The 17,894-nt window shown below is 38.4% G+C and overlaps 2 protein-coding genes across 4 annotated transcripts; one reads left to right on the top strand and one right to left on the bottom strand.

Annotated features, from left to right (window-relative positions):
- Window positions 1–1,270: 1,270 nt before the first annotated feature.
- On the bottom strand, window positions 1,271–13,641 carry sucla2 (succinate-CoA ligase ADP-forming subunit beta). Of its 2 annotated transcripts, none has more exons than XR_014629340.1 (11): window positions 13,450–13,595; window positions 11,645–11,840; window positions 9,608–9,707; window positions 9,351–9,513; window positions 8,998–9,126; window positions 8,769–8,907; window positions 7,947–8,108; window positions 7,105–7,247; window positions 5,201–5,321; window positions 3,541–4,740; window positions 1,271–2,665 (listed from the first exon to the last, which is right to left on the bottom strand). XR_014629340.1 is itself a non-coding variant. In XM_084424820.1 (11 exons), the coding sequence occupies exons 1-11, from the start codon at window positions 13,531–13,533 to the stop codon at window positions 2,028–2,030; spliced, it is 1,401 nt and encodes a 466-aa protein (XP_084280946.1). In that variant the 5' UTR covers window positions 13,534–13,641; the 3' UTR covers window positions 1,271–2,027. The 2 variants fall into 2 exon arrangements, 1 of the variants encoding a protein (XP_084280946.1); XM_084424820.1 differs by having other exon boundaries at window positions 1,271–2,102; window positions 4,652–4,740; window positions 13,450–13,641.
- Window positions 11,968–17,722, top strand: nudt15 (nudix (nucleoside diphosphate linked moiety X)-type motif 15). Of its 2 annotated transcripts, none has more exons than XM_084424824.1 (4): window positions 11,968–12,078; window positions 14,536–14,712; window positions 14,881–15,077; window positions 16,894–17,722. In XM_084424824.1, exons 2-4 carry the CDS (start codon window positions 14,546–14,548, stop codon window positions 16,995–16,997), a joined length of 468 nt encoding a protein of 155 aa, XP_084280950.1. In that variant the 5' UTR covers window positions 11,968–12,078; window positions 14,536–14,545; the 3' UTR covers window positions 16,998–17,722. The 2 variants fall into 2 exon arrangements, with proteins under 2 accessions (XP_084280950.1, XP_084280949.1); XM_084424823.1 differs by lacking the exon at window positions 11,968–12,078 and adding an exon at window positions 13,697–13,836.
- Window positions 17,723–17,894: the final 172 nt, after the last annotated feature.

The following is a 17,894-nucleotide window of genomic DNA, read 5'->3' as shown; positions in this document are numbered from 1 at the left end:
AACCTGGTTCAATGACCATGGTATCACTGTGTAATTACTGTGTGATTTCATGTAATATTCAAATTTTCTGGGATTTTGATTTTGTGGGTTTCATAAGCTGTAAGCCATAATCATCAAAATTATAACACATAAAGGCTTGAAATATCTCACTTTGCATGTAATGAGTCTATATAATATAGTTTCACCTGTTAAGTTGAATTCTTGAAATAAATCAACTTTTTGATGATATTCTAATTTGACTAGCACCTGTATTTGATTTTATTTAAATAATCATATTTATTCAGCATAAATCTGTTCATTGTGAAAATTTAATTTAGTTAAAAAGTATGAACATGGTTAGAAAATGGCTGGCTGTGGAACAAGCGATATTGAATTAGCTAAAATGTAGGATATTAAAACAAACTGGATTCATTGATAAATATATGGTTATTGTGTATGTAAAACCCAGTTAGTTTAATAATACTAATACAGAAATCTTACCTGTTTCTTAACAGTTTGATTTATTTATGACTGAAAAAAACCCTGAAAAAAACACTTAATATTCAACAATAATACTGATCTGACTGTACTGTGTGAGATCTGAACAGTGACAATTTTTTGCATAACGGCTTTATAGATTAAATTAACTGATTTAATAATTGATGATCTTTACAATGGAACTGAATAAACACTGAGCTGACTTCAACTGAACAACAGCCGAAATGCATTATTTTCCTGTTATCACTGTAAAGCTGCATTTAAACAGTCTGTACTGTGTAAAGCGCTATTTAAATAAAGGTGACTTGACAAATATGCATTTATTGGTTTGTTGTGCACATGTAATCCAAATGGATGGAAATGTAATATGCAATTCAAATACATAATTTAGGCCTAATTATTTATTTATTTGAGTGTATAATGTTTTGCAAGCGATGATTACTTTTAGGACTCTTAAAGGAATAGTTCAAACTAAAAGTTACTGACCAAAAACAATCAAATATGGTATATATACTATTTTGCCCATAAGCAGATTTTTCATATTCAATGTTTCATATTTACATGGGGGTCCTGCACCAGCTCAGCAACTGCCAATGGATAGTTGAGGTATTACAGACCTCAAACTGTGAGCTGCCACATCCAGACACTTCCTTCTTAGAAAGTTGAATTCTCACCACAGGACCCACTCTAACATGAAAGATGATTCAAGGGACACACTTTGCCAAAGAAGTACATGTTCTACATTTCAAGACAGTGACAGAACCTTTGAGTAGAAGTAAACATAATCCTCAGAGACGCTTGAGTATTTTTATTGTTTTCTGCTTCCGCTGCACCGATGGCTCCGTGTCAGACTGAGAGAACACCAATAACACATATTCCCTGTGAGTGCTTGTGCGTTTGCTTAAAAAGGGAAATGGTGTATTTCTCTTCAGGAGAACAGAGATGACATCCTACATCGACACACACACACACACTCCCGCCAGAAAACACAAGGCGAGGGAGAGAGGAAGGAAAAAATAGGGGGTGGGATTTTCTTTTAATGATACTTTGTGTGTGTGTGTGTGTGTGTATATATATGTGGCAATAGTACCAGTGTGTCAGAGACATTCTATATCAACAGAATCATCTCTCCATGTACATTTCAACAGTATAAATACATCCTCCACTTATGAAATCGAGCAAACAATAACATTGACAAAACAAAAAGCAGTAGGCAGTAACAATGAGCCGATCTAAACCAATGGAACCAAAAAACCCTTAACAGCATGTTAGTGGACTGATTTGATGGGCTCTGCACTGGATGAGGTTGATCGGATGAAATGAAAGTGGCGCCATGCAGAAACACGTGTGCTTTTACAAACAGAAAGCACTGATGAAACAGAATGCACAGAGAACCACCAAGAGACAGAAACGAGAGCTGACAGAAGCTTGAGCAGGACACTGGATTGTGGAGAACACTATTGGAGGTCTGAGACAAGATCAGGTGGTGGGCTTAGATTCAGTTCATATAAGATGGTTTGAATAGTGAGGTGACTTGTGGGTCTGTTCTGTTAGATGGGCAGCTGGAACTTGACATCAACCTGGGCCTCTTTGGCCAATGATACAATTTCAGAAAGCTTCACAACCTAGAGGAAAAGAGAAAGATATGGTAATTATGATCAGCTAAAATATAACACAGTGTCCTACCATAGAGCAAAAAAACAATTCAGGCTTTTTCTCATTTTGATGATTCTGCTGTGGCATAAAAAAAGCTCTATGTAACGGTACGTTAAAAATATCAAATATGTTCTGCTTGGCTGTCAATGTCAGGTCGTGCTGCGGTTCCGCATTCATTGCTTGTAGCTGGAAACCTGTCATTATTTGTAAAGACGTGTGTCCTATGTACTTGATGCAAAGTTGTGTGGACTGCAACATTTGCTTTCATTTTCCTTTTTGTACACTTTCAATGTATTTGTAGAAATGAATATTACCCAATTTAAAAAAAGGTATTTTTCATTGGCTACATTTACATGCACCCACATAATGTGATTATGAGACTTGGGCAATATTGCGATTAAAATCTACCTCATGTAAACACAATACTTTGATCAAATTGATGCGATTAAGCCAATAATCATAGCAACCGTAATTGTAGTAAAACGTGGCATATGCCTAATCCACGTATCTATTCCACTCTGGTCAAATGGCGCTTTTCCACTGCATGGTACGGTACGGCTCGGTTCGGTACGGCTCACTTATGGCGCATTTCCACTGCATGGTACGGTACGGTACGGCTCGCTTCGGCTCGCTTTAAATGGTACCACCTCTGTTGAGGTTCCAAGCGTACCGTACCGATACTAAAATGTGACGTGAAAACACTGCAGATCACTGATTGGTCAGACAGAATCATCACTACCAGCGTCATTGTATTTACAACACGAGACACTAAACCCGCTAGATTTAAATAGCCAGTAGACAAAACAAAGCCAACACTGTAGCGCCTGTTTTAAAAGTATTTGGTTAAAAAAAAAAAAGAAAAAAAAAGTATAAACTTAAAAAAAAGAAATGGCTGAATCGTGGTCAGTGGACGAGGTGCAGACGTTCCTCTCTTTGGTTGCCGAGGAGTGGATGGGGAAACACGGAATGAAAAATTCGCATTTAATATGATGATGCCATGGCAGTAGAGACGGCAACTATTAACGATCAGTCCCACCCACTTTGAAGCGGTACTAACTGCAGTGGAAAAGCAAACGAGCCGAGCCGAGCCGTACCATAGGGGTGGTGTGGCGCAATGGATAAGACACATGCCTTTGGTGTGAGAGACCCGGGTTCGAATCCACTGTGAGACACCAATGTGTCCCTGAGCAAGACACTTAACCCCTAGTTGCTCCAGAGGCGTGCGACCTCTGACATATATAGCAATTGTAAGTCGCTTTGGATAAAAGCGTCAGCTAAATGAATAAATGTAAATGTAAATGTAAATGAGTCGAGTCGTACCACGCAGTGGAAAAGCGAAGCGAGCCCAACCGTTCCGTTCCGCGCCGAGTCGAACCGTACCATGCAGTGGAAAAGCGCCAAAAGTGCGCATGTGCATTTTTGGGGTGCTGCAGAAACCGAGATCATGTTGACAATGTTGTGCGACATGAATATAATGCGGTGTTTTGATGGTCCAAAACATTGAAATAGAGACATTTTTAGACACGTCATGAGGCTGAAGCCAGATACCAAAGAACCATGGAACAAATCCGTGTGCGCCGGAAGAGCGTGGCTGTGGTGACGCACCTACTGTATGTGAGTTTATCATTTGTGCTGTGCATTGGGGTGTGTGAATAATGGCAGTAGAAATAACCAGTTGAAATGATGAAATAATAATGAAACTGTGAAAAGGTTGTGCTTGTGCCACCTAAACATCTTACTGCGATTAAGACCTTATTGGTGCACATGTAAACGTAGTCAATGTTAGTTCATGAAACCTAATGCATTAACTACAATCAACGAATTGAACCTTATTGTAAAGTGTTGCCATTTTTACATTAATGGCATGTAAAATTATGGGAAGTTTGTCACATCACTCAAGAATAAGTGACTTTGAAATGCCTGAAGAAGGTTGACTAAGGCTACGTTCAAACTGCAGACAAATGTGGCCCAAATCCGAATTTTTCTCCTGACAATGTGAACAGCACAAACCACATGGAATCTGATCATTTCAATTCCGATTTGAGCCACTTCCATATGTGGACGAAAATTCGATAAAGGTCAGATGGTTTGCAATGCGACCACAGTCTGAAGAGTCAAATTGGAACTAATGCGACTTTTACGTCACTCTAGATCCATTACAATTCCGGACTACTGGGAGTCAGATTTTACACACTTGAAGTTATCAAGACAGTTGTGAAAGGTAGTCAGTGAAGGACAGTGATGTGTCAGAACTCATAAGTATTAGTTACAGCTCTACAAGCAAAACATGAGGGGTCGTATTATAAATGTTTAAAAACTCTGCTCTCTTTTTTAGCATTTTTATATTGGCTTTCACAGTGTGAACGTAGCCTAAATGATGACAGATTTGTAATATTTGGGTGAACGACTTAAGACTATCAATTTGATTCCTGAACCATGATGTGCAGATTCTTCTCAATTTTCCATTCCTTGTCAGTTTCGACTTGCCCATATACATGCATAAATAAGAGTAACGAACCATTTTGGCCGCCTCGTCCAGATCGTCACAGGCCAGGATCTTCAGAGGACTGGCAGCGATCAGAGCCTTGGCATCGTCCACTCTTGTTCCTGGAGATCAGACAAGCGTGATGAGAGTGAGATGAAGGCAAGAAAGGCATGAAAACATGAGCCACCTGCACAGATATCCCTTTCCAGACACCTTTTTTCTTTCTGTCACCCTTCTGTCAATGTTTCCTCTCTCAGACGTTCCGGGGTTTTTTTCCAGCTTTTTATTGATATAGATCAGGGGTGTCCAATCCTGCTCTTGCAGGGTATGTACGCAAACCGCTTGGCCACAGCTCTGATAAGCCTTTGTTTCATGTTCATGTGAATCAAACCTACTTGAAGTGCTTGTTCTTATGAGTTAAATTTATAACATGATGACATTTTTCAGATCAGCACCCTTTTAAATAAAGTATGGGTGCTGAAAAACATTTTTAATGGGTTTCAAACCTTCCCTCCACTTCTCCATTGATCAAAGTCATCCGCACCATCAATAATAATCAGAGTGAAATTCGGTCTCTCTCACCTTGTAACCGCACTACGATGGGGATTTTCAGGTCTAAGTCAGTGACGGCCATGATAATGCCCTGTGCGATGACATCACACCGCATGATGCCACCAAAGATGTTCACCAAAATAGCTTGGACCTGTTAGAAAGAAAACAACATCGATTTAGAATTTTCCTGAAAAAAACTGATGATGTGTGGTTTCTAAGGTGTGGTTGCAAGTAATTTTTAGGGCGTTCCTATGTGGTTGATAGACTGTTGCAAGGTGGTTACCCCCCAAATATCTATGATAATATTGACCCTAAATATACAGTTGTGGTCAGAATTAATGGCACCCCTGGTAAATATGATCAAAAATGGCTGTAAAAAATAAATCTGCATTGTTTATCCTTCTGATCTTTCATTCAAAAATTTTTGCAAAAATCGAACCTTTCATTGAAGTAAAAGAATTGAAAGTGTGGAGAAATCACATTATAAAAATGTTATGTTTTTCTCCAAAACACGTTGGCCACAATTATTGGCACCCCTAGAATTTTTTACGAGTAAAATATCTCTGAAGTATCGATTAATACCTACCTTTATTTAGCACACCAGGGTGACTAGGAACATGAAATTGTCTAGCTATGATTTCTTCTTTCACAGGAGTTTAAATATGAGAGGCCAAATTCACTTAATCATCCATCACAATGAGTAAAACCAAAGAATATAGTTCTGATGTGCATCAAAAGATTGTTGAGCATCACAAAATAGACAGTGGCTGTAAGAAAATAGCTAAAGAATTGAAAATCCCCATTTTGACCATCAGGGCAATAATTAAGAAGTTCCAATCAACTAAAGATGTTACGAGTCTGCCAGGAAGAGGATGTGTGTCTATATTATCTTAACGCATGGTGAGGAGGAGAGTTTGAGTGGCCAGAGACTCTTCAAGGATCACAGATGGAGAATTGCAGAGATTAGTTGAGTCTTGGGATCAGAAGCCAACCAGAAAAAAAATAATAATAATCAAACAACCCCTACATCCCCACATCCTCCTCGCTCATCCAAAAACAAACTGTTGTCAGACACGACTGGAACTTCAAACGGCATAGGGTTCTGTGGACAGATGAAACTAAAAAAAAGAGCTTTTTCATTAAACACGCTAGATGGGTTTGAAGCACACAAGGATAAGAAAGTACCCCATGTGTTCAAAATCAAAACCTGACGGCTTCTGCTAGAAATCTTATAATGGGCCGTGGTTGCATCTTCCATCAGGACAACGATCCAAAACAAACATCAAAAACAACACAAAAATGTGTTACGGAGCACAAAATGAAGCTTCTGCCATGACAGTCCCAGTTCCCTGACCTGATGAGTGGAGTGATCTGAAGAGAAGAAGCACCAACATGGATCTGTGAATCTGAAGGATCTGGAGAGATTCTGTATGGAGGAATGGTCTCTGATCTCTTGTCGGGTGTTCTCCAAACTCATCAGGCATTATAGGAGAAAACTCAGAGCTGTTATCTTGGCAAAAAGTATTTAATAAAAAGCCAATAATCATGGCCAGCATGTTTTGGAGAAAAACATTCATTTCATAATGTGATTCCTCCCCCCCATACACACTTTCAATTCTTTTACTTCAATGAAAGGTTAGATTTTTGCACATTTTTGAATGAAAGATAAAGGATAAACAATGCAGATTTATTTTTTACAGCCATTTTTGATCATATTTACCAGGGGTGCCATTAATTCTGACCACAACTGTAGCTTGTGTCCCTAATAAGTATATGTATTTTTTTTCTCTGTTTTATAGCCCGAGTGTCTTGCTCCACAAAATATATAAATCATTCAGTGACAATAACAGTGAGACTTGCACCACTAATAAGAGAGTGGGCAAAAAAAAGAAGCTAATGCAACACAGCACTACCTCCCTTGACCATGACATTACCTTTTTATCAGAAGTGATGAGCTTGAAGGCCTCCGTCACCTGCTGTGCAGTGGCTCCGCCTCCAACATCCAGGAAGTTAGCAGGTGTTCCACCATGCAGTTTAATAATGTCCATGGTTGCCATAGCGAGTCCAGCCCCATTGACTAAACACAGGTGACATCACATGTATAAATTTATACATACACATATTCAATCTAATAAACTAGTAAAATACAAAAAGTGCAGAATTTAATATAAACCTAGGGGTCGAAGATATGACCAATCTTATACCACGATATCAGTCATTTTATTTCACGATAATGATATTACTATGTAGTTATTATTGCTTTAAAGGAACACACCGACTTTTTGGGACTTTAGCTTATTCACCGTATCCCCCAGAGTTAGATAAGTCCATACATACCCTTCTCATCTCCGTGTTTGCCGTAACTCTGTCTGACGCACCCACCGCTAGCCTAGCTTAGCACAAATACTAGAGGTAAACAGCTCCATCTAGCCTACTGCTCCCAATAAATGACAAAATAACGCCAACATTTTCCTATTTACATGTTGTGATTTGTATAGTCACAGCGTGTACAAATAACAAGGTCACATGAGACACAACCATCTTCTAACCGTATACATACTGGGAACTATATTCTCAGAAGGCGAAGCACTGCTACTTCTGCGGAGTGATTTGCGCAGCAGCTGAGAAGCCCCGTGGTGAGGAGCAGAGAGTTCACACAGAGTTGGAGTCACGTTGGTTTTGTTGACGGAAGCAACAACGGTGCTTTTCAGGTGTTGCGCTAATCACTCCGCCCAAGTAGCAGTGCTAATGGAGGGTAGAGGGTTTTTGTACTGACCCAGGCAGCCAATAGTGCCATCTAGGCCGATGTAGTTGAGGTCTGCTTTGGCTGCCTGTCTGTCTCTGATGTCCTCCTGGCTCCAGTCTCGCATGTCGAACACTTTCTTCTGTCTATAGGCAGCATTCGTGTCAAAGTTGATCTTGGCATCCATACACATCACTGCAAAGCATAGATGAAGATTTCGATGAATGCGCCTGGTTATGGATTTTATGTTAAATAAAATTATGAAACAGTAAGAAATATATTGTAATACTACTGTACTGTGAAATAAAAAAAATTAAGTATTTAATAAAAAAATTATTTGGTAACACTTTATTTAAAGGTGACGTAGTTACACGTTAACATGTACTTACTATAGTAACAGTAAATTATGTATAATTACAAGTAACTAACCCTAAACCAAACCCTAACTCTATAAGTACATGTAGTTAATTAATATTATTTAGTACTTATTTGAGTAATTACAATGTAACTATGTCACCTTAAAATAGTGTAACCAAAAATGTTAGGATACACTTTATTTTAAGGTGTCCTTGTTTTAGTGTTTTATACATTTAAGGTCTGTGTAATATTAATTAACTAGATGTACTTACTATAGGGTTATGGTTAGGATTAGAGTGTGGTTTAGGGTTAGTTGCATGTAATTATGCATAATTTATTGTTATGTGTAACAAGGACACTGTAAAATAAAGTGTTACCTAATTTTAAGTTATTACGAGATATCGTTTTTTTTCCCTCCCCCTGATATATTGTGCAACCCTAGGATGGAGTTGTTTAATGTATGCATAATGGTCTAAAGTGCAGGTCGTCTTAAGGTACCAATGCCAGATGCATCCTCCACCATTGGGTTGATCTCCAACATAGATGCATCATACTTGATGAACACATCATAGAGTTTCAGCATGTTTTCTGCAGCTTCATTGATCAATGCAGCGGGGAAACCCATCTTCTCTGCCACCTGAGAGCGAGAAAAAGAGAACAAAAACATTTTTCAGCCAGTGTGAGCACTGTCTTGCAGTGCAGAGCTATATCATACTCTGCATCTCACCTTAATAGCCTGATCCATCTTTATTCCCTGTACGATATCAATAGGCTCTTTCACAATAGCATCAGGATTCTCTGCAGCCACATCCTCAATGTTCACACCCCCCTGAGAACTGCCAATCAGCACAGGGCCCTGTAGGAGGTTGAGTAGAACCCATGTGATCATTTAAGCCATTTCAGGTCATGACATGAGTAAAAGTTGACCTCTACTGGCCACTCTGCTTCCTGCAGCATGTGAAGTGGTGATGTCATTTTTTAATGCTTGTTATTAAAATACTTTGTACTTGAATGTTATCATATGAAAAGCAATTTCATAGATAAACCACACAGTATTATTGACAAAGTGTAACCTCTCACCTGGAAAGACCTCTCCATGGTGATGGCAAAATAATACTCTCTGCGTGGGTATCTGCGCTCGCAGATAAACACTTGGTTGCAGATGCGCCCTGCCTCTCCTGTCTGCTTAGTGAACAGCTTCTTGCCAATCATCTTAGAGGAGATATCCCTCGCTTCCTCTGGCCTGCAGACACATAGAGGGTGAGAAGACAAAGAGATGAGATCGGAAATGTAATAAAGCAAAAGCATTGAACAATTGCATCGGCACCAACACTCACGAGTAAACTATTCTGACTCCGCCCTTAAATCCTCCCTCAAAAGTGCCTTTGCCTCGACCACCCGCCAACACTTGGGCTTTTACCACCAGGTCTTTAGAGCCTGAGAAAAGAGAAAGAGTAAACAATAATGAGAAGAAAAAAACCTTGACAAAAACATATGGCCATGCACAAAGGAAATTAGCAAACAAACAAAGATAAATGAAATTGACAGATGAAAGATCCAGTACACAACTGCTGCATCCTCAACCAATGAGTCACTCTGTAATTACCTACAGTCTCTAAAACTGAGCTGCTGTACACACACAGAGCAGGCTTAAGCAAGGTTGCTGGACCTGATTGTTTGATCAATGTAACGCCACAAAACAACATGACGCAAGTCATAGTTTTGATTTACAAGGATTTAATCTGCATAAACAGGGTGAAAACAACAGACTTACGACGCCAATGAGAATGATTAACCTGCTTGGAACAATAAGGTGGAGTTTTATACAATATCTACTGGGATTTGTAACTTTACAAGCTCTCTTTTCAATAAACAGACTATAAATTCTATATTTTATTAACACAAAGATATGTTACGATGCTCCTTTCCTGAACAATGGCTTGAATTTCAGGACTGTTTTTTTTTTTTACATGCTATCATATACTAACCACCGTTCAAAAGTTTGGTTTCAGTAAGATTTCTTTAAAGAAATTAATACTTTTATTCAGGAAGGATGAATTAAATTAATAAAAGTGACAGCAAGGACACCTATAATGTTGCAAAATTTTAGATTTCAAATAAATGCTGTTATTTTGACCTTTCGAAGCAAAGAATTCTAACCAAAAAAAAAAAAAAAGTGTCCACAATTTTATTTTAAAACAATAATAAGAAATTTTTCTTGAGCAGCAAATCAGCATATTAGAATGATTTCTGAAGAATCATGTGACACTGAAGACTGCAGTAATGATGCAGAAAAAATTCTGTTTTGTCATGGGATAAATTACATTTTAAAATACATTTAAATAGAAAACAGTTATTTTTTATTGTAATATTTTTTCACAATATTACTGTTTTTATTATATTTATCATCACATTTTGTTTTCCTTGAGCAGTTTAGTTCTTTTTGGCGCTTGCTTTCAACGTATGGAAAATAGTGGCATGAAGATTCTGTTGAACGTCTTTTGAGTTCCACAGAAGAACATCTGTAATAGGGGTTTCAGAAAACATCAGGGAAAGTAAATAATGACAGAAAAAAAATGTCAGCTCTGGGTGAATTAACACTTTAAAAGTTGTACCATGTTGGAGCTCTGAAAAAAGGAAGTGCCCCACGAAACACCATTTTACCACTGATTGGACATTGTGAAATTTTGGTATTTCCAACTTTGTCAATGCTGCAATTTTGCAAATAAAAAACTCCCACTTTCTGTAACCCTGAATGCTCAGTTTGTTGCGTTTAGCAGAAATATATTGATTTGGTACCAGAAAACCAGGCTTACGCTGCTCTGAGACCCAGATTACACCAAGATCTGGACTGTTAGGTCATATAAACCTGCTCTCTATTGTGCACGTCTCTCAGTCCAAAGCTAGTTCCTCCATGCTTGTGACACACTACCCTGCTTTATTCAAGCGAACAGCACTGCTTGTCCATCACGGGTCTGTGTCGGCGCTGCCTATATGCTGACAGTCAGATTAAAGGTTAGGGCAGCCACATTCTCCAGAAGTGGCACAAATCTATGTTTAGACTGCAGAATGATTGAGAACAGCACAACAGCTGAAACACAAACACACAGCACATTCAAGACCTTAAAATAGGGTAATCTGGCTGTCCTGTTCAAAACACCATAATCTGGCCTGCGCAAAAGCACAGTGGATTGAAAAGTAAGCTGTGCACGTCATCGGCATTTAAGTATGCTGGGCTAAAATAGTCCATTCCGATGTGAAAAATACATTAAACAAATCTGCATATTCCATAACTACAGTTATGCAGTCCCTTTAAGAAGATTTTTTTATTTTTTATTATTAGTGCCCAGCAGCATATGTTCATATGTTCTTACCGATCTGCTTGGCAGCAGTATAAGCCTCGTCAGGTGTGTTGGCAACCATTCCCGCGGGCACAGAGATGCCCGCCTCCTTCAGCAGCCCGATGCTCATGTACTCATGCAGGGAGAGGTTTCTCTGCTGCTGCAAAGACAGCATTGGGGACGGCTGGTTCCCATGGTTACCAAATAAACCTGATGTCCCACCAAGCACCTGGTAATTGAATGTTAAGATACAAATTAATGCCAACTCCACATAGAAATCCTGGTTACACTGCAAGGGATATTGTTGCTAAAAAAGCCATGGTCGTATTTACCCTGCAAACACATACTTTTGTGTATTGCTGAAACGATATTACACAACCAGAAGCAAGACTAGGGAAAACCTCTGATTTACAAGACTTACAGTGACTCGTTACAGTTTACATCCATAAGGCAGAAGACGGCAGCAAGTGAGTTGCTTTTATTCAATTGAATCATTATTGAATAATTTACCTAACTGATTTATTTTTGGAAAGGCGCAGTAAAAATAAAACGAATTATTACTGACAAATAAGTAGATCTATTAATTTTCCTCAACTTTGCCAATCCATCATTTGAATTTTTACACATTAAAGGGTTAGTTCACCCAAAAATGAAAATGCTGTCAGTAATTACTCACCCTCATGTTGTTCCAACCCCGTAAGACTTTCGTTCATCTTCGGAACACAAATTAAGATATTTTTGATTAAATCTGAGAGCTGTCTCACTGCTCCATAGGCCGTCTATGTTATTGAAACTTGCCGGCCCAGAAAGTTAGTAAAGACAATGTTTAAAATAGTCCAAGTGACTCAACCATAAGTTTATCAAGCGACGAGAATACTTTTTGTGCGCAAACAAACAAAAATAACGACTTTATTCAACTATTCATTTTCATTTTCATTTCTGTGTGTGTAGTGTAACAGCGCACCGCTTCTGGGTCGTACGTCAGAACGTAGGCTCACTATTGGCCAGCATCACACACATGACCAGCGTCGGCCAATAGTGAGCCTACGTTCTGACGTACAACCCAGAAGTGCTGTTACACTACGTGAACTCACTCCGAGGCCCACACAGAAGAAAATGAATTGTTGAATAAAGTCATTATTTTTGTTTGTTTTTGAGCACAAAAAGTATTCTCGTCGCTTGATAAACTTATGGTTGAGCCACTGGAGTCACTTGGACTATTTTAAACATTGTCTTTACTAACTTTCTGGGTCGGCAAGTTTCAATAACATAGAAGCCTATGGAGGAGTGATCCAGATCTCAGACTTAAGGGTCAAGGGTACAACCTTCCATTGACCAAACAGAAGACATACGATTCTTAATCTCAACAAATTTATGATTCAGCAAGGTTTACATTTAGAATTTTGTTCAATATAACAGGCACAATTGCAGTTCTCAGTTGTTCAGGAGTTAACTTTATTAACCGACGGCACTACAGTTGAACAGATAGATACACTGAAGTGAAACAAAACAGGCTGTCCCTCTGTCCCTCTGTCCATGTAGCAGCTAGGTCAAAGTTAACTAGTAAACCCAATGACATGTAACGTTACAGTGTGTATACACACTAAAATCCCAGATATTTTAACGTGAATCTGGTCAGACTACAAAAGAACATCCACTCAAAGGAGAATGAATAGACTTGCTAACCTAAGCATTCCTAATAATGACAGACAGCTAGCCTGAAGGCTAATGTCAAATGAGAATCGCCCATTTGGTGTCAATGAAAGTGACCAAAACAGCAAGCCACTACACAAACGACAATCGGACATAGTTATCTGACGTGTGTACGTAAAACTGACCTTAGCTGCCGAGCTTAAAGTCGTCCTGGAGCCGGAATTCCTCAGTCCAGCGGACAACCGGCCACAGATCAGGGACGTCGCCATGTTGCTCTGTGTACAAGCAGCGCAGCAGAAAACAAATGACTGGACGCGCCTGCGTTAGAACGTACGTCAACTGCGCAAGTGCGCTTCGAGAATCGCGCCTGGTTATTTCCTTCCTCATGACATGAGCCAAAGCTTTTCAAATCAGTTTATGGTGTGTGTTGATTGATTGTGACAAAGATCTGATTTCTTTTGGGAATAAAGATGATTTGATACCATTTGTACATCTCACAGACCACGAACGTCACGAGCCAGGTCGTAAAACATATGCTATCTATTACGAGATTTATCTACTAAGTAAGATAGGTAAGTTTAGACTATGATGTGGTTTGCACTAAAGCAGTGTTGCTTTATGCTCATGCCGATACCCAGCATTGCACGTGTTCTTCATTCTCTCACTAGTTTTGAGTAATTTCAGTGACTCGAATCTTTTCAATCCTTTCTGCCGTTTACATTCTTACGCCAGTAGATGGCAGCACGTGAGTGTCTTTTTGTGTGTTGTGACAAGTTATTGAATTATTGACCTGATTCATTCAAAGATTACATGTGACAATTAAGCAGATCTATTCATTTTTCATCCACCTTCATCTACTTAAGTTCTAGGTATGGCTTTTATCAAACTATAACATAAAGACAACAATAATTGCCTAAATATGACTTTCTATAATATCCATCATTTTAATTGTGCATGATTATCAGTTATTTGTACACATTCATGGATCTTCCATCCTTTTCTCAAGATATATTGTCTTACAGACAATTTTACTCTGTAAAATACAAAAAAAAATAGTGATTGTTTACACTAATAAGTTCAAATGTGTGGAATAATTCCTATTTTTAAATGTTTTTAATGATATCCCTGTGACAGCAAAGCTGCATTTTTAGCAGCCAATACTGCAGTCTTCATGGTCACATGATCCTTCAGAAATCAGAATATATTGTAGAGATTCAACTGACAAAATGTTTGCACTACAGCTATATAACAGTTAGTGTGTTTCATTACAGTTTAAATTCAATGTCTGAGGCTGTTCAAAATGAAAAACCCCTCCTCAAACGTCCTGGAGTGGGACTTGGGGTTCTTGTGACAGACTCCTCCAAACCAGGATGTGTCCTGTTAGGAAAAAGAAAAACTATAGTTGGGAAAGGCACCTACCAATTACCAGGAGGTCACATTGAATTCGGGTGAGTTTACTGGACTGGACTAATGTTAAGCGAACACATCACAGTATCAAATTAGAAAGACATTTATGTTCCTTTATAATTCCTGCTTATTCATGTTAACTTTATGTTTTCTTGTGTGCTAATGCATTTATCCAAATGGGTTGCTTGCAAATTAATTTCACTTATCAGAGAAACGTGGGAGCAGTGTGCCCAGAGAGAGGTGATGGAGGAAGCTGGTGTCCATCTGAAGAACATTCGCTTTGCATCCGTCGTCAACTCCATCAGACTGGAAGAAAACTACCATTATATCACAATCGTCATGCAGGGAGAACTGGACAGGTCTTTCTCAGCCGAACCAGTTAATTTGGAGCCAGAGAAAAATGAAGGTAAATTGTTTCTTTGAATGTGTTATAGCCTGTGTAGCCTCAGCCCCAGATGGCCCACCCACAGATCATTTATTATGATCGTGATGAAAATCTGTCATGTGAGAGACTATTGTCTGTCTCACGCCAGCTTGGCAGTCACCATTACAACATGTTTTAGTAGTTTTGAGCAAGTATTAAAACTTTATTTTAATATAGCTACAAGAATTAAAGGCTTAAATGCACGTTTTTGTTATTAAAAACATTATGTTAGACAAACTATTATGTAAAGTGCCCCTGTTATGCTTTTTCTGATATTACCTTTAATGTAGTGTGTAATATATAGCTGTTTGTCAAAGTGCTTGATAAATGGAGTAATTAGTTCGATTAGCTGTGTTATTAGCTGTGTTGAGTAAAATCAATTTCTCAATCAATTTATACTTGAATGATATTACACTGTACCCAGCGGTTTGGAAAATTGTTGGATGGATGATTGCAGGCGCCACCTTCTGGCGTGTATTATGGGTATTCTCTGGCCCAGGGGTTCTCAGTTCTGGCCCTCGAGGACAGGGTCCCCTGTCTTGGAGAATTTAGCTCAACCTCAACTGCCCATAACTGTCTAGTAATCCTGAAGACCTTGACCTAGCTTGTTCAGGTGTGTGTGATTAGGGTTAAAGCCAAACTCTGCAGGAAGTGGACCTCGAAGGCCAGAGTTGAGAAACCCTGCTCTAGTTGTTGAGTGTACATCAGTTGTACACTCGTTATTGCAGTGCATTATGGGATAAAATGAGTGCACTCGATAACGTCCACTATGGTTTCGGACCCCACTACAAATGGCTGTCCCCTCAAATAGTGCCCTATTTAAGAGTATAGGGGCGAATTTCAGACACAGCCATTGTCTCGCAAAAGAAAGAACCGATTCTGAACTGCTGAAACGAGTCGTCAGCAATTCCAGCCTTACTTCCTGCACAAACCTACGTAGGTTTATAACAAATTTGCGTAATGCCATCTTATGGTCTTTATTGGCGCCCGTGAACAATGTCTACTTTGACCCGCCCTCAAACACTGTAGTTTGATAAGTGATATCGACATATCGAGAACATGCTATTTTCTGCGCTGCGAAAGTAAACCCACTTTGCATGCACTTCCAAAGTATAAGGACTCAAGCTCAAATCGATACGGTAAAAACGACGCCATTGTTACTGTTTGTATCACTGTGTGGAAGCTCCGGACCTGAAATTCAGATATGGTAATGGACGATTCGTTGCCGACACATGCTGTAAAAGCGGTAGACCAATCACAACAGACTGAGCCATCTAACCAATCAGAGCAGAGTAGGCTATGATGCATGTAAACCTGATGTAAACTTATTGTAGGAGACTTCCGAAACAAAATTAGGAACCTTTAATCGCATAATAGGGGCACTTAAAAACAAACAATGATTCGTCACTTTACATGTTGGTTATAGGCTCTAAATGTTACTAAATCTAAATCTAAAATCTGAAAAAATCGAAATGGGGGCTTTTTGGCCAGAATAGCTATATAACTGGCAGCAAACCTAACTGTAGATTTACTCAATGTTTACATGTACATTGTATAAAACAATGCTTGAATTTTTATGTTATGAGTAAGTAGTGACCTTTTGAATGGAAATGAGGTCATTTAGTATTACACATCATTTAATGTGTTGTTATATCATTGTAGATAATACCGAAGAATTAGTGAGTCATTTTTAATTATTAGACTATATCTTAAAGTTCCTAAATGTCAAGCAAACACATCTGAATATTGCTGCAGTATTACACAAAAGAGTCAGATTCATAAGTTATTTGTTTTTCAGGTTGGACATGGAGGCGCTGGGAGGATTTTCCGCCAGAAGAGCAGCTGTTCTTGCCATTGGCCAACCTTAGACAGCAGGACTTCCAGCCTTTCAGAGAGGGTTAAAAGGGATTTTCTGTAATTAAGAAATCAATCTGATCACTCCCTGGCTTTATCTGATTCAGGACCAGGTGAACTGAACTCACCTTAGGCCTTTTCTTGCTCATTTTGAGCTTGTGCCCTGACCTTAAGTAGTAAGATGGACATGCTGTACTTCCAGATTGACTGTTATGTATAATTCATTACTGAATATCATACCAGCTTGTCAATAGCCTATTCCAAGTAATGATTTTATTGAACACACGTGTACTAAATGATATCAAGGCTATTAAGGCTTATCAGTCATTTATTTATTTCGTCACGCTGGTAAAGTGTCTATAGAGCATTTGTCATGGATAAAGTTACACTAAAATATTTAGGTAACAGTTTACAATAAGGTGTAATTTGTTAACATTAGTGAGTACATTAGGAATCATGAACTAACTTGAGCAATACTTTTACAGCATTTAATTTGGTTGAAAATGAATTTCTACATATACATTTTAACATTTCAGGCTGTATATAGTAAAAATTTGCAAGTATGAATTAACAATGAAAAATGTATATTTACAGTGTAAACCTATATTAATAATGAATGTAATCTTATTGTAAAGTGTTACCAATATGTCATCATAACTTACTCTAACAGTTCCCAGAACTTCCTATCAGACAACACCCTTTTCATGTGTAATCTTACTGCAAGGATTTCATAACATATTATTTCCACATAAACATACCTGCTTGTTTTATTATGTTGGGTTGGACAGTCTTTTTTTTTTTTTGCCTAACCATGCCCTAAACTGATTATTATATTATATTATATTATATTATATTATATTATATTATATTATATTATATTATATTATATTATATTATATTATATTATATTATATTATATTATATCTCGTGCTTTTCATGTAGGCA

This window comes from Rutilus rutilus (assembly GCF_951802725.1).
Source record: "Rutilus rutilus genome assembly, chromosome: 12".
NCBI classification, from domain to species: domain Eukaryota; kingdom Metazoa; phylum Chordata; class Actinopteri; order Cypriniformes; family Leuciscidae; genus Rutilus; species Rutilus rutilus.
The sequence above is the reverse complement of the archived record's forward strand: the minus strand, read 5'-3'. Positions and strand labels throughout refer to the sequence as shown.

What these genes read in the sequence shown, in the direction of transcription:
- sucla2 (XM_084424820.1), bottom strand. Translation starts at nt 13,533, where the DNA reads ATGGCGACGTCCCTGATCTGTGGCCGGTTGTCCGCTGGACTGAGGAAT. An exon ending in GGAGTCAGAATAGTTTACTC is followed by an intron (nt 9,514 to 9,607) that starts GTGAGTGTTGGT and finishes ATGTGTCTGCAG; the next exon opens with GCCAGAGGAAGCGAGGGATA. An exon ending in CATCGTAGTGCGGTTACAAG is followed by an intron (nt 4,741 to 5,200) that starts GTGAGAGAGACC and finishes TCTGATCTCCAG; the next exon opens with GAACAAGAGTGGACGATGCC.
- nudt15 (XM_084424824.1), top strand. Translation starts at nt 14,546, where the DNA reads ATGTCTGAGGCTGTTCAAAATGAAAAACCCCTCCTCAAACGTCCTGGA. An exon ending in GGAGGTCACATTGAATTCGG is followed by an intron (nt 14,713 to 14,880) that starts GTGAGTTTACTG and finishes TTCACTTATCAG; the next exon opens with AGAAACGTGGGAGCAGTGTG. An exon ending in GGAGCCAGAGAAAAATGAAG is followed by an intron (nt 15,078 to 16,893) that starts GTAAATTGTTTC and finishes TTTGTTTTTCAG; the next exon opens with GTTGGACATGGAGGCGCTGG.